The 17,014-nt window shown below is 45.8% G+C and overlaps 1 protein-coding gene across 1 annotated transcript in view; it reads right to left on the bottom strand.

The window, feature by feature from the left end:
* uroc1 (urocanate hydratase 1) overlaps positions 1 to 17,014 on the bottom strand; it is a 136,950-nt gene that overhangs the window by 29,341 nt on the left and 90,595 nt on the right. Inside the window, exons 14-15 of the mRNA XM_070894933.1 lie at positions 6,518 to 6,630; positions 6,032 to 6,039 (exon numbers count right to left, since the gene is read on the bottom strand). Coding sequence (XP_070751034.1) covers positions 6,032 to 6,039; positions 6,518 to 6,630 — 121 coding nt within the window. The remainder of the gene's footprint in view (positions 1 to 6,031; positions 6,040 to 6,517; positions 6,631 to 17,014) is intronic.

A 17,014-nucleotide genomic window follows, 5' to 3' on the forward strand; every position in this document is an offset into this window, starting at 1 on the left:
TTGAGCAGAAATGTACAGGGCAAAATGTTCACGCCGGCTGCTGTGGCCCGACCTCAATTGACCCAGAATCTGCCATCATCTGTTAATGCGAGGCAGTTAACACCCTGTTGGCGCTGCGGGGGTGATCATCGACCCCATCAATGCTGCTTTAAGCACGATGCGTGCAATGGCTGCAGAAGAATGGGACACCTCCAACAAATGTGCAGGCGAGCTGCAAACCCTGCAAACCCTGCAAACCACCACATTGCAGAGGAAAATCGGTCCACAGTGGATCAGACGGAATTGGAAACTCGTACGGAGGAGGCAGAGGTGTCACGACGAAATGCCCACCAATATTGTTGAAAGTTGAACTTAACGGCATTCCAGTATCTATGGAGCTGGACACAGGGGCAAGTCAGTCCATAATGAGTAAAACGGCCTTCGACAGGCTGTGGGGGAAGAAGGCACACAGGCCCAAGCTCAGCCTCATTCACACCAAACTAAGGACTTATACAAAGTAACTAATCCCTGTAATTGGCAGTGCTGAAGTCAAAGTCTCCAATGATGGAGCAGTACATGAACTCCCGCTGTGGATTGTGCCGGGGGATGGCCCCACGTTGTTTGGCAGAAGCTGGCTGGGAAAAATCCGCTGGTACTGGGACGACATCTGAGCACTCTCGTCAGTTGACGACACTGCTTGCACCCAGATTGTAAGAAAATTCCTTTCGTTATTTGAGCCAGGCATTGGAAATTTCTCGGGGGTGAAAGTGCAGATCCATTTGATTCCCGGTACGCAACCCATCCACCACAAGTCTCGGGCGGTACTGTACATGATGTGTGAAAAAGTGGAAATCGAGCTGAACAGGCTGCAACATGAAGGCATCATCACGCCGGTGGAGTTCAACGGCTGGGCCAGTCTGATTGTTCCGGTACTCAAGGAGGATGGTACAGTTAGAACTTGTGGTGATTATAAAGTAACGATTAACAGTTTTTCGCTGCAGAACCAGTACCCGCTACCCAAGGCAGATGACCTATTTGAAACATGAAAACATAGAAACATAGAAAAAAGGTGCAGGAGCAGGCCATTCGGCCCTTCGAGCCTGCACCACCATTCAATAAGATCATGGCTGATCATTCACCTCAGTACCCCTTTCCTGCTTTCTCTCCATACCCCTTGATCCCTTTAGCCGTAAGGGCCATATCTAACTCCCTCTTCAATATATCCAATGAACTGGCATCAACAACTCTCTGCGGCACGGAATTCCACAGGTTAACAACTCTCTGAGGGAATAAATTTCTCCTCATCTCAGTCCTAAGTCGCTTACCCCTTATCCCCTGGTTCTGGACTTCCCCAACATCGGGAACATTCTTCCTACATCTAACCTGTCCAGTCCCGTCAGAATTTTATATGTTTCTATGAGATCCCCTCTCATCCTTCTAAACGCCAATGAATAAAGGCCCAGTCGATCCAGTCTCTCCTCATATGTCAGTCCAGCCATCCCGGGAATCAGTCTGGTGAACCTTTGCTGCACTCCCTCAATAGCAAGAATGTCCTTCCTCAGATTAGGAGACCAAAACTGAATACAATATTCCAGGTGAGGCCTCACCAAGGCCCTGTACAACTGCAGTAAGACCTTGCTGCTCCTATACGCAAATCCCCTAGCTATGAAGGCCAACATACCATTTGCCTTCTTCACCACCTGCTGTACCTGCATGCCAACTTTCAATGACTGATGTACCATGACACCCAGGTCTCGTTGCACCTCCCCTTTTCCTAACCTGCCGCCATTCAGATAATATTCTGCCTTTGTGTTTTTGCCCCCAAAGTGGATAACCTCACATTTATCCACATTATACTGCCTCTGCCATACATTGCTCACTCACCTAACCTGTCCAAGTCACCCTGCAGCCTCTTTGCTTCCTCCTCACAGCTCACACCGCCACCCAGCTTAGTGTCATCTGCAAACTTGGAGATATTACACTCAATTCCTTCATCAAAATCATTAATGTATATTGTAAATAGCTGGGGTCCCAGCACTGAGCCCTGCGGCACTCCACTAGTCACTGCCTGCCATTCTGAAAAGGACCCGTTTGTCCCAACTCTCTGCTTCCTGTCTGCCAACTAGTTCTCTATCCACATCAGTACATTACTCCCAATACCATGTGCTTTAATTTTGCACCCCAATTTCTTGTATGGGACCTTGTCAAAATCCTTTTGAAAGTCCAAATACACCACATCCACTGGTTCTCCCTTGTCCACTCTGCTAGTTACAACCTTAAAAAATTCTAGAAGATTTGTCAAGCATGATTTCCCTTTCATAAATCCATGTTGACTTGGACCGATCCTGTCACTGCTTTCCAAATGCGCTGTTATTGCATCCTTAATGATTGATTCCAACATTTTCTCACTACTGATGTCAGGCTAACCGGTCTATAATTACCCGTTTTCTCTCCTCCTCCTTTTTAAAAAAGTGGTGTTACATTAGCTACCCTCCAGTCCATAGGAACTGATCCAGAGTCGATAGATTGTTAGAAAATGATCACCAATGCATCCACTATTTCTAGGGCCACTTCCTTAAGTACTCTGGGATGCAGACTATCAGGCCCTGGGGATTTACCGGCCTTCAATCCCATCAATTTCCCTAACACAATTTTCTGCCTAATAAGGATATCCTTCAGTTCCTCCTTCTCACTCGACCCTCGGTCCCCTAGTATTTCCGGAAGGTTATTTGTGTCTTCCTTCGTGACACCAAAGTATTTGTTCAACTGGTCTGCCATTTTTTTGTTCCCCATTATAAATTCACTTGAATCTGACTGCAAGGGACCTACGTTTGTCTTCACTAATCTTTTTCTCTTCACATATCTGTAGAAGCTTTTGCAGTCAATTTTTATATTCCCGACAAGCTTATTCTCATGCTCTATTTTCCCCCTCCTAATTAAACCCTTAGTCCTTCTCTGCTGAAATTAACACTATCCTTAATTTCCCTTGTTAGCCACGGTTGAGCCACCTTCCCCGTTTTAGTTTCACTCCAGACAGGGATACACAATTGTTGATGTTCATCCATGTGATCTTTAAATATTTGCCATTGCCCATCCACTGTCAACCCTTTAAGTATCATTTGCCAGTCTATTCTAACCAATTCACGTCTCATACCATCGAAGTTACCTTTCCTTAAGTTCAGGACCCTAGTCTCTAAATTAACTGTGTCAATCTCCATCTTAATAAAGAATTCTACCATATTATGGTCACTCTTCCCCAAGGGGTTTTGCACAACAAGATTGCTGATTAGTCCTTTCTCATTACACATTACCCAGTCGAGGTTGGCCAGCCCTCTAGTTGGTTCCTCGACATATTGGTCCAGAAAACCATCCCGAATACACTCCAGGAAATCCTCCTCCACCCTATTGCTACCAGTTTGGTTAGCCCAATCTATATGTGGATTAAAGTCGCCCATGATAACTGCTGTACCTTTATTGCATGCATCTCTAATTTCTTGTTTGGTGCTGTCCCCAACCTCACTACTACTGTTTGGTGGTCTGTACACAACTCCCACTAGTGTTTTCTGCCCTTTGGCATTCCACAGCTCCACAAATACAGATTCCACATCATCCAAGCTAATGTCCTTCCTTACTATTGCATTAATTTCCTCATGAACCAGTAACGCTACCCCACCTCCTTTTCCTTTCTGTCTATCCTTCCTGAATGTTGAATACCCCTGGATGTTGAGTTCCCAGCCTTGGTCACCCTGGAGCCATGTTTCCGTGATGCCAATTATATCATATTCATTAATTGCTGCCTGTGCAGTTAATTCGTCCACTTTATTACGAATACTCCTCGCATTGAGGCACAGAGCCCTTTTAGAATTTTGTTGCAATGTGGCCCTTTTTGATTTTTGCCTGGCTGGAGGGAAGACGTTCACCAAACTGGACCTGACCTCGGCCTACATAACGCAGGAGCTGGAGGAGTCTTCGAAAGGCCTCACCTGCATCAACACGCACAAAGGTCTGTCTATTTACAATCGGTGCCCGTTCGGGATTCAGTTGGCTGCAGCGATCTTCCAGCGGAACATGGAAAGCCTGCTAAAGTCGGTTCCTTGTACAGTAGTCTTCCAGGACGACATATTAGTTACAGGTCGGGACACCATGGAGCACTTGAAGAACCTGGAGGAGGTTCTTAGTCGATTGGATCGCGTGGGGCTCAGGTTGAAACGCTCGAAGTGTGTTTTCTTGGCACAGGACATCGAATTCTTAGGAAGGAGGATCGCAGCAGACACATCAGACCCACCGACGCCAAGACGGAGGCCATCAAGAACATGCTGCGACCACGGAACGTGTCGAAGCTGCGGTCGTTTCTGGGACTCCTTCCGTAATTTCCTACCTGAGTTAAGCACCCTGCTAGAACCCCGGCATGCGCTACTGCGCAAGGGAGACAACTGGGTATGGGGGAATTCACAAGAGGCTGCCTTTAAGAGAGCCAGAAATTTACTGTGTTCTAATAAACTGCTTGTCCTGTATAACCCATGTAAATGACCAGTGTTAGCTTGCGATGCGTCGACCTACGGAGTCAGGTGTGTGTTACAACAGGCTAATGAATCGAGAATTTTGCAACCAGTTGCGTATGCATCCAGGAGTTTGTCCAAAGCCGAAAGGGCCTACAGCATGATTGAAAAAGGCTCTGGCGTGCGGTTACGGTGTAAAAAAAATGCACCAGTACTTGTTTGGCCTCAAGTTCGAACTTGAAACTGACCACAAGCCGTTCATATCGCTATTCTCAGAGAGCAAAGGGATCAACACCAATGCCTCTGCCCGCCTGCAAAGATGGGCGCTCACACTGTTGGCATACAACTATGTAATTCGCCACAAACCGGGCACAGAGAACTGCGCAGATGCTCTCAGTCGGCTACCATTGCCCACCACCGCGGTGGAAATGGTACAGCCAGCGGACTTGCTTATGGTCATGGAGGCATTTGAGAATGAGAAATCCCACGTTACGGCCCGCCAGATCAGGACTTGGACCAGCCAGGATCCTTTACTGTCCCTGGTAAAAAACTGTGTCCTCCATGGGAGCTGGTCCAGTGTCCCAGTGGAGATGCAGGAATCGATTAAGCCATTCCACAGACGCAAAGATGAGCTGTCCCTGCAGGCAGACTGTCTCTTGTGGGGCAATCGTGTGGTATTGCCCAAGAAAGGCAGAGTCACATTCATTGGGGAACTGCACAGCACCCATCCAGGCATCGTGATGATGAAAGCCATAGCCAGATCCCACGTGTGGTGGCCAGGCATCGACTCAGATTTAGAGTCATGCATATGCCAGTGCAATGTTTGCTTGCAGTTGAGCAATGCATCCAGAGGTGCCGCTAAGTTTATGGTCCTGGCCATCCAAACCGTGGTCGAGGATCCATGTAGACTATGCAGGCCCATTCCTAGGCAAAATGTTTTGGTTGTCGTAGATGCTTACTCAAAGTGGATTGAATGTGCAATAATATCTGGAAGCACGTCCACGGCCACCATTGAAAGTCTAAGAGCTATGTTTGTCACGCACGGCCTGCCCAATGTCCTAGTCAGTGCTTCACAAGTGCCGAATTCAAAGAGTCATGACCCATAACGGGATCAAACACATCACATCTGCGCCATTCAAGCCCGCATCCAATAGCCAGGCAGAACAGGCAGTTCAGACCATCAAGCAAAGAGACCCAGTTGTCCCGAGTACTGCCCAGCTACCGCACCAGACCCCACTCACTCACAGGGATTCCCCCAGCCGAGCTGCTCATGAAAAGGCTGCTTAAAACAAGGCTGTCTCTGGTCCACCCTGATCTACATGATCACGTGGAGGACAAATGGCATCAACAGAGTACCATGACCGCGCAAACTTGTCACACGATATTGAGATCAATGATCCTGTTTTTGTACTCAATTATGGACATGGTCCCAAATGGCTTGCTGGCACGGTAGGTTGTTTCAGGTCAAACTGACTAATGGACAAACGCAAAAAAAACACTTGGACCAAATTAAACTGCGGTTCACCAACAGCTACGCACAACCTGAAGACTACACCATCAACTTTGACCTTCCAACACACACACAAGTGGCAACTGATATCACAGTTGACCACGAAACAGAATTCATCATCCCCAGCAGCCCGGCAAGGCCGGCTGCCCAACAGCCCAGTGAAGAACTGACCAATCCACCCACACCAACATTTGTACCGAGACGATCGACAAGGGAGCGCAAAGCCCCAGATTTTCTCACCTTGTAAATAAATATATTGTTGACTTCACGGGGGAGTGATGTGATGTATTTAACCCCTTGTAACCTTGTAACCTGCATCACACCTGTCCACCAGAGGGCCTACCTGTTGGAGTTGCAAGGGATCCCAGCATCCCTTGGGAGTACAATATATAAGCAGGCCACCACTGAGGTACTTGCACTCTGGAGCTACAATAAAGGAGCTAAGGTCACACTTGCTCATTACACACAGTACTCGGTCTGACCATTTATTATGAGCATAACAGGGATCATTTTCCTTCACCTTCTTGGCTGATGATATCCTCCAACACTAAGGTAGCGATGGCATCGGTCGCTGCGAGGTCAGCGGGGTCGGCCGAGGTGCAAACCCAACGGAACGGCCCGAACCCCAGGGAGAAAATATCCCTGCAAAGCAGAAAGAGATGTGTTAAGCCGTCAGCCTCCTCGAGGAAACTGCCGGGTTCTTCGGTGTCAACTTGAAAGATTCACGGCATCTGGAACAGGAGGAGGCTATTCGGCCCCTCAAGCCTGTTCAGCCATTCTATCAGATTATGGCTGATCTGCACCTCAACCCCACCTACCCACCTTTGCTCCGTATCCATCGATACCCTGACCCAACAAAAATCCATCTATTTCAGTCTCCAAAGCTCCAATTGACCCCCAGCATCCACAGACCTCTGATGAAGAGAGTTCCAGATTTCCACTGCCCTTTGTGTGAAGAAATACAGAGAGGGAGTGCAACGAAGGTTCACCAGACTGATTCCTGGGATGGGGGAGTTGTCCTGTGAGGAAAGATTGAGTAGACTAGGTCTATATTCTCTACAGTTTAGAAGAATGAGAGATGATCTCATTCAAATATAAAACATTCTTACAGGGCTTGACAGGGTAGATGCAGGGAGGATGTTTCCCCTGGCTGGAGAGTCTAGAACCAGGGGCCACAGTCTCAGGATAAGGGGTCGGCCATTTAGGACTACGATGAGGAGAAACTTCTTCACTCAGAGGGTGGTGAATCTTTGGAATTCTCTACCTCAGTGGGCTGTGGAGGCTCAGTCTTTGAGTATATTCAAGACAGAGATCGATAGATTTTTGGATATTAAGGGAATCAAGGGATATGGGGACAGTGCAGGAAAGTGGAGTTGAGGTAGAAGATCAGCCATGATCTGATTGAATGGCGGAGTAGGCTCGAGGGGCCGAATGGCCGACTCCTGCTCCTAATTCTTATGTTCTTTGATTCTATGATTGTCTGATTACACTGTCAGATTGTTAGTCAGTTGCAAATCCTTCCGTTACTTCACACTGGTCTCCAAAGCAAACAACGTGAAGATACTAAACTGATAAACATTTTGCCACAAGTTTTAAACCAAACCAAAGATGGATTCTCAGACAAGCTGTGAAAAATTCTGTGCTATTTCAAGAGTGGGTGTATGTTTTGACATAGTTATGAAATGCTCGTCTTGGGCGTGAGTCATCTTACTGAAGAACTATACAAAACCATCCTTCTCCAATATATACATGACACGCTGACGTACACTTGTCTAGTAATAGGTTCCAGAACAATCTAAACGGAACATAAGAAATTCAAGAATGAGATAAACTATTTGGCCCATCGGAGTTCATCCTTTTCAACCACAACTCTTCCACAGCGACATTTTGAACATCTTGCTTCCTACTGACTGGCTCACCATCTCAAACATTTATCACTTCTGAATATAGAGGGATGCACTTCACCAGCAGTTATCATTAAGGCCAATTTGGGCAGTCACACAGTTCCAAAGAAATCCCACAAACTATAGAATCATAGAATGGTTACAGCACCGAAGGAGGCCATTTGGCCCGTTGAGCCCATGCCAGCTCTCTGCAAGAACACTTCAGCTAGTCTCATTCCCCCACCCTTTCCTCGTAGCCCTACAAATTTTGTTCCTTCAGGTACTTATCCAACTCCCTTTTGGAAGCCGTGATTGAGTCTGCCTCCACCACCCTCTCAGGCAGTGCATTCCAGATCCTAACCACTCGCTGCATAAAAAAGTTTCCTCTCATGTCGCCTTTGGTTATTCTGCCAATCACTTTAAATCTATGTCCTCTGGTTCTCGACTGTTCCGCCAATGGGAACAGTTTCTCTCTGTCTAGTATCTCCACTACCTTCTCTTTCACTATGACTTTGGCAGCATCTTCTTCCTTGGTGAAGACAGATGCAAAGTTTAGAACCTCAGTCACACCCTCTGCCTCCATGTGTAGGTCTCCATTTTGCTCCCTAATCGGCCCCACCCCCCCGCCTCTTACTACCCGTTTACTATTTATAGGCCTACAGAAGGCTTTTGAATTCCCTTTTATGTTAGCTGCCATTTTATTCTCATACCCTCTGTTTGCCTCTCTTATTTCCTTTTTCACTTCCCCTCTGAACTTTCTATATTCAGTCTGGTTCTCCTTTGTATTATCGATCTGACATCTGTCATACGCCCTCTTTTTCTGCTTCATCTTACCCTCCATCTCTTTCATCATCCAGGGTTGCCCTACCTTTCCCCCTGAGGGAATGAACCTCGACTGAACCCGAACCATCTCCTGTTCTACTACAGTTCTGCCTGCCAACCTTTGATTGCACTTTACCCGGGCCAGATCCGTCCTCATCCCATTGAAATTTGCCACTCCCTCTGCTCTTTCCCCACAGCTCTGTAATTTTTTTCCCTTCAAGTATTTATCCAGTTCCCTTTTGAAAGTTACTATTGAATCTGCTCCCACCGCCCTTTCAGGGAGCGCGTTCCCGATCACAACAACTCGCTGCGGACAAAATGTTTCCTCCTCTTCCCTCTGGTTCTTTTGCCGATTACCTTAAATCTGTGTCCTCTGGTTACCGACCCTCCTGCCACTGGAAACAGTGTCTCCTTATTTACTCTATCAAAACAAGCCATAATTTTGAACACCTTTATTAATTCTCCTCTTCACCTTCTCTGCTCTGAGGAGAACAACCCCAGCTTCTCCGGTCTGTCCAAGTAATTGAAGTCCCCTTGGACCATTCTCGTAAATCACCTCCGCACCCTCTCCAAGGCCTTCACATCCTTCCTACAGAGCGGTGCCCAGATTTGGACACAATACTCCAGCTGGGGCCTAACCAGTAGTTTATAAAAGTTTACCATAACCCCCTTGGCTTTTGTACTCTATTCCTCTATTTATAAAGCCCAAAATCCCGTATGCTTTTTAACCGCTTTTTTAACCTGCCCTGCCACCTTCAACGATTTTTGTACATATACCCCCAGGTCTCTCTCTTTCTGCACCCCCTTTAAAATTGTACCATTTAGTTTATATTGCCTCGCCTCATTCTTCCTGCCAAAATGCATCACTTCACACTTCTCAGATTAAATTACATCTGCCACATGTCCGCCCATTTCACCAGTCTGTCTGTGTCCTCCTGTAGTCTGTAACTGTCCTCCTCACTGTTTACTATATTTCCAGGTTTCGTGCCATCTGCAAACCTGTACTCCCAAGTCCATCCCTCATACCCTTCCCCCACATTCTCCATCAATGAAGTTCTGTCCTGAACTTGCCAACGCAGTCTGTTCCATATGTTGATTACGCTCACTATCGAAATCTAAGCTGGCCCTTCTCCCCTCCAACGAGCTTAGGTTCCTGCACATTTTTAGAACATGGAATCACAGAACCACGTGACAGACGCAGGCCATTCGGCCCATCGTGCCTGTGCCGGCTCTTTGAAAGCGCTATCCAATCAGTCCCACTCCACCTCCCCCCCCACCACTCTTTCCCCACAGCACAATAAATTTTTCCCTTTAAGTATTTATCCAATTATGGGGCGGTAACGGGCGCAGCGCGCGGGATGACATCACGATCTCTGGGGCACAGGGGAGCGAGGCGGTAAGGTTTATCGCTAGCGCTAACCTACCAGGGAAGTTTGTGGGCGTCAGTATTCTCACCCCACCTGGTCGGTAAGCTGTTATCGCCCCGTTATGGCCCCCCGGAGCTAAGGGAAGCGCGAGGAGGCCAATTTCTTCCCCTTAAACTCTAAAAAAGAGCACGGTTTTAAGATTTAAAAAGAAAACATTCAGGCAGACAATTCTTTGGCAATTCTTCACTTCCGTCAACACATTCCAACGATGACTTTGCATGACTGGGTCACATATCTGAGATGTTCATTTAGTTGCCGCAGATGGACAGCAAATCGCTCACACTACGGGTCTGAGAAGCTTCTCAAAATGTTGACCTAGTAATTATCATGTCTTGTTCCTCCATAACTCTCAACCTTCCATCATACGCACCCTTTCCCACACTTCATTCTCATCGTCTCCGCCTCCCGCATTCTTTCTTACAACCTCAAAACTCTGGAACTCCTACCTCACAATATTTATCCCTCAATCAACATCACAAAAACAGATTATTTGCTCATTATCACATTGCTGTTTATGGAAGCTTGCTGTGCGCAAATTAGCTGCCGGCTTTCCTACATTATAACTATTTGCAATCTATATTAATGACTTGGATGAAGGGACCGAGTGTAATGTAGCCAAATTTGCTGATGATAAAAAGAGGGGAAAGCAAGTTGTGAGGAGGACACAAAAATCAACAAAGGGATATAGACAGGCTAAGTGATTGGGAAACATTTGGCAGATGGAGTGTAATGGAGGTAACTGTGAAGTTATCCACTTTGGCAGCAATAATAGAAAAGTAAATTATAATTTAAATGGAGAAAAAATTCAAAGTGCTGCAGTATAGAGGGACCTGAGGGTCCTTGTGCATGAAACACAAAAAGTTAGTATGCAGGTACAGCAAGAAATAGCGGGACCAGTACAAACCGGACGGTCTGCACCTGGGCAGGACTGGAGCCAATGTTCTAGGGGGAGTATTTGCTAGTGCTGTTGGGGAGGAATTAAATTAATATGGCAGGGGGATGGGAACCTATGCAGGGAGACAGAGGGAAGTAGAATGGGGGCAGAAGCAAAAGATATAAAGCAGAAAAGTAAAAGTGTAGGGCAGAGAAACCCAAGGCAAAAATTAAAAAGGGCCACATTACATAAAAATTCTAAAAGGGCAAAGTGTGTTAAAAAGACAAGCCTGAAGGCTCTGTGCCTCAATGCGAGAGGTATTCGTAATAAGGTGGGCAAATTAACTGCGCAGGCAGCTATTAACGATTATGATATAATTGGCATTACAGAGACATGGCTCCAGGGTGACCAAGGCTGGGAACTCAACATCCAGGGGTATTCAACATTCAGGAAGGATAGACAGAAAGGAAAAGGAGGTGGGGTAGCGTTGCTGGTTAATGAGGAAATTAACACAATAGTAAGGAAGGACATTAGCTTGGATGATGTGGAATCTGTATAGGTAGGGCTGCAGAATACCAAAGAGCAGAAAATGCTAGTGGGAGTTGTGCACAAACAGTGGTAGTGAGGTTGGGGACAGCATCAAACAAGAAATTAGGGATGCGTGCAATAAAGGTACAGCAGTTTATCATGGGCGACTTTAATCTACATATAGATTAGGCTAACCAAACTGGTAGCAATACGGTGGAGGAGGATTTCCTGGAGTGTATTAGGGATGGTTTTCTGGATCAATATGTCGAGGAACCAACTAGAGGGCTGGCCATCCTAGACTGGGTGATTTGTAATGAGAAAGGACTAATTAGCAATTTTGTTGTGCGAGGCCCCTCGGGTAAGAGTGACCATAATATGGTAGAATTCTTCATTAAGATGGAGAGTGACACAGTTAATTCAGAGACGAGGGTCCTGAACTTAAGGAAAGGTAACTTCGATGGTATGAGACGTGAATTGGCTAGAATAGACTGGCGAATGATACTTAAAGGGTTGACGGTGGATAGGCAATGGCAAATATTTAAAAATGACATAGATGAACTTCAATAATGTACATCCCTGTCTGGAATAAAAATAAAATGGGGAAGGTGGCTCAACCGTGGCTAACAAGGGAAATTAAGGATAGTGTTAAATCCAAGGAAGAGGCTTATAAATTGGCGAGAAAAAGCAGCAAACCTGAGGACTAGGAGAAATTTAGAATTCAGCAGAGGAGGACAAAGGGTTTAGTTAGGAGGGGGAAAATAGATTATGAGAGGAAGCTTGCTGGGAACATAAAAACTGACTGCAAAAGCTTCTATAGATATGTGAAGAGAAAAAGATTAGTGAAGACAAACGTAGGTCCCTTGCAGTCAGAATCAGGTGAATTTATAATGGTTAATAAAGAAATGGTAGACCAGTTGAACAAATACTTTGGTTTTGTCTTCACGAAGGAAAACACAAATAACTTTCCAGAAATACTAAGGGACCGAGTGTCTAGTGAGAAGGAGGAACTGAAGGAAATCCTTATTAGTCAGGAAATTGTGTTAGGGAAATTGATGGGATTGAAGCTGATAAATTGCCAGAGCCTGATAGTCTGCATCCCAGAGTACTTAAGGAAATGGCCCTAGAAATAGTGGATGCATTGGTGATCATTTTCCAACAATCTATCAACTCTGGATCAGTTCCTATGGACTGGAGGGTAGTTAATGTAACACCACTTTTAAAAAAAGGAGGGAGAGAGAAAACGGGTAATTATAGGCTGGTTAGCCTGACATCAGTAGTGGGGAAAATGTTGGAATCAATTATTAAAAATGAAATAGCAGCGCATTTGGAAAGCAATGACAGGATCGGTCCAAGTCAGCATGGATTTATGAAAGGGAAATCATGCTTGACAAATCTTCTAGAATTTTTTGAGGTTGTAACTTGTAGAGTGGACAAGGGAGAACCAGTGGATGTGGTGTATTTGGACTTTCAAAAGACTTTTGACAAGGTCCCACACAAGAGATTGGTGTGCAAAATTAAAGCACATGGTATTGGGGATAATGTACTAATGTGGATATGAACTGGTTGGCAGACAGGAAGCAGAGAATCGGGACAAACGGGTCCTTTTCAGAATGGTAGTCAGTGACTAGAGGGGTGCCGCAGGGCTCAGTGCTGGGACCCCAGCTATTTACAACATACATCATTGATCTAGATGAAGGAATTGAGTGTAATATCTCCAAGTTTGCGGATGACACTAAACTGGGTGGCGGTGTGAGCTGTGAGGAGGATGCTAAGAGGCTGCAGGGTGACTTGGACAGGTTAGGTGAGTTGGCGAATGCATAGCAGATGCAGTATAATGTGGATAAATGTGAGGTTATCCACTTTGGTGGCAAAAACACAAAGGCAGAATATTATTTGAATGGTGACAAATTAGGAAAAGGGTAGGTGCAATGAGACCTGGATGTCATGGTACATCAGTCATTGAAAGTTGGCATGCAGGTACAGCAGGCAGTGAAGAAGGCAAATGGCATGTTGGCCTTCATAGCGAGGGGATTTGAGTATAGGAACAGGGAGGTCTTACTGCAGTTGTACAGAGCCTTGGTGAGGCCTCACCTGGAATATTGTGTACAGTTTTGGTCTCCTAATCTGAGGAAGGACATTCTTGCCATTGAGGGAGTGCAGCGAAGGTTCACCAGACTGATTCCTGGGTTGGCAGGACTGACATATGAAGAGAAACTGGATCGGCTGGGCCTGTATTTACTGGAGTTTAGAAGGATGAGAGGGGATCTCATAGAAACATATAAAATTCTGATGGGACTGGACAGGTTAGATGCAGGAAGAATGTTCCAGATGTTGGGGAAGTCCAGAACCAGGGGACACAGTCTAAGGATAAGGGGTAAGCCACTTAGAACTGAGATGAGGAGAAACTTCTTCATTCAGAGAGTTGTTAACCTGTGGAATTCTCTATCGCAGAGAGTTGTTGATGCCAGTTCGTTGGATATATTCAAGAGGGAATTAAATATGGCCTTACGGCTAAAGGGATCAAGGGGTATGGAGAGAAAGCAGGAAAGGGGTACTGAGGTGAATGATCAGCCATGATCTTATTGAATGGTGGTGCAGGCTCGAAGGGCCGAATGGCCTACTCCTGCACCTATTTTCTATGTCTATGTTTCTATGTAATCAGGAAGGCAAATGGAATGTTGGCCTTTATTGCAAGGGGGATGAAATATGAAAGCAGAGAGGTCCTGCTACAACTCTACAGGGTATTGGTGAGGCCACACCTAGAGTTCTGCATACAGTTTTGGTCTCTGTATTTAAGAAAGGATATATTTACATTGGAGGCTGTTCAGAGAAGGTTCACTAGGTTGATTCCGGAGATGAGGGGGTGGATTTATGAAGATAGGTTGAGTAGGTTGAGCATTAGAGTTCAGAAGAATTAGAGGTGATCTTATTGAAACATATAAGATAATGAGGGGGCTCGACAAGGTGGATGCAGAGAGGATATTTCCACTCATGTGGAAACTAAAACTAGGGGAGATAGTCTCAGAATAAGAGGCCGCCCATTTAAAACTGAGCTGAGGAGGAATTTCTTCTCTCAGAGGGTAGTGTTATGTATGTAAACAATATAAGACTTGCCACCAGAGGGTGTACCCAAGGGTCACCTGCACACCTCATGCAAGCAGGTTTCAAAGGTTGTCTGCCATGCTGCTTTGGCACTCTGGAGTTTAATTAAAGAGACTCAGGTCACATCAGTTTAAGCTTACAGTATTCAGTCTTGAGGAGTTATTCTAAAAATAACAGGTTGTAAATCTGTGGAATTATCTGCCTTAGAGAGCTGTGGAGGCTGGGTCATTGAATATATTTAAGGCGGAGATAGACCGATTTTTGAATGATAAGGGAATAAAGGGTTATGGGGAGTGGGCGGGGAAGTGGAGCTGAGTCCATGATCAGATCAGCCATGATCTTATTAGATGGCGGAGCAGGTTCGAGGGGCCAAATGGCCGAATCCTGCTCCTATTTCTTATGTTCTTATAACAGTGACTAAATTTCAAAAAGTACTACATTGGCTGTAAAGCGCTTTGAGATGTCGAGTGGTCATGAAAGATGCTACAGAAATGCAATTCTTGCTTTCTTTTCAGACATCCTCCAATCTACAGGATTTAGAGACCTCAGTTTGGAGCATGAAATCACTATATCCCTATTTGTACAGTCTTGCTGACATTCATTTCGGTTTTTGACACTCTTTGCTTTGAGACTCGGCCTATCACCTGGGTTTTTCGACAAGGAGAATTGCTGCCATTTCAGATCAATTATTAAATGTTTAAATTCCATTAATTGGTGAGCCAAAGTTGATTTCTTTCACTTATTAAGAGGAGTTTCTTAATGCTGGAGATTGGAACACGATTGGAATCTGGCGACTGCTTCAAAAGGCTCCAGGGCAGGTACAGTAAAAGTTCCAACCTCACAGATGATCACTTTCCTCAGCCACTAGTTGTTTCTCAGTCCATTTCCACTACAGGTCCTTGGCAGAGGCTGTAAGTTTTTCCAGCAAAATCTCCATCCAGTCTGAACTCATTGGAAGAACACTCTCACCATTGACAGCATGCTTATGTCAGCTGTACTTCCCCTGCCAACTATTCCATCAACATGGTTGCCATTTATACTATCTCACCTTGGTCCTCAGATTTGGATCAGCCCCAACACCAGCAGCACCAGGCACACCATCAGCACCAACAACAACACTAACCTTCTGCTGTACAGGACACAGGAGGTCCAAAATTGCCCCTTCTCTTTGTAATGTCTGTGAGCTTGTAATGTTTGTAGCTCCATCTAAAGTCCTGACCCTGCAGTACAGACTTACACGAGGCACATGCTGAAGTCAAGGTCACTCTGGACCTGCACCTTTATTTCACAGCTCTCGAGTGCCACACTTGCCTGAGACCTGCCTTTATATACCTGTGTGGAACAGGTATGCAGTGTCTCCTGCAAGTGCACCCCTGGTGGTAAAGTATGCTTGTGTTACAGGTCATATCTAGTTACAGTCATGTATAGCATGGTAAGTTACAGTTATATACAGTAATGTGAGATACATGACATCATCCTCCCCCAAGGTCTTATTGTCTTTATAGATTCAGTCTCTCAGGTGGTCTACGCTCTCGCGTGGAGCGTCTTAGTTGTGGTTCAGTTGTTTGCCTTGGTGCCTGTTCTTCTTTCGGTGTGATTGCTGGTATCTCACCTGGGCTGTCTGTTGAGACTGCCATTTCCTCAGGTTGTTCCATCTGTCTGTCCACCAGGTGTGGTGTGAGTTCCATATTGTAGTCTGCCTCTGGTTCTGCAGTGTTGTTAGTGAAACTACTTTTTACTTTGTCTACATGCCTCCGGCAGGTTTGACCATTGTCCATTTGTACAACCAGTAGTCTGTTTCCTTCCTTGCCTGTTACTGTCCCTGCAAGCCATTTGGGACCCCTGCCATAGTTTAGCACAAACACTTTGTCCCCTATCTCATTCCACCTCCCCCTCGAATTTCGGTCATGGTACTCAGTTAATTTCCGGCGCTTTGCCTCAACAATTTCATGCATGTCTGGGAGGATTAACGAGAGCCTAGTCTTTAAGGTCCGTTTCATCAATAGTTGCGCGGGGGGAAACCCCAGTCAATGAATGCAGACGAGATCTGTATGCCAGTAGCAGTCGCGACAGGCGGCTCTGCAGCGTGGGACCTTGGATTTTTAGCATGCCTTGTTTAACGATTTGCACTGCTCGCTCCGCCTGGCCATTGGAGGCCGGCTTGAATGGTGCCGTCTTAATGTGATTTATGCCGTGGTCAACTATAAAATCTTGAAATTCTGCGCTGGTGAAGCACGGACCATTATCACTGACCAATATGTCAGGAATTCCGTGCGTTACAAACATGGTATTAAGGCTCTCCACAGTGGCGGAGGTGGTGCTCGAGTTTAAAATGGTGCACTCGATCCACTTTGAAAATGCATCGACGGCTACGAGGAACATTTTGCCCA

The sequence above is a fragment of the Pristiophorus japonicus genome, chromosome 12 (assembly GCF_044704955.1).
Source record: "Pristiophorus japonicus isolate sPriJap1 chromosome 12, sPriJap1.hap1, whole genome shotgun sequence".
In the NCBI taxonomy this organism is placed as follows: Eukaryota; Metazoa; Chordata; class Chondrichthyes; family Pristiophoridae; genus Pristiophorus; species Pristiophorus japonicus.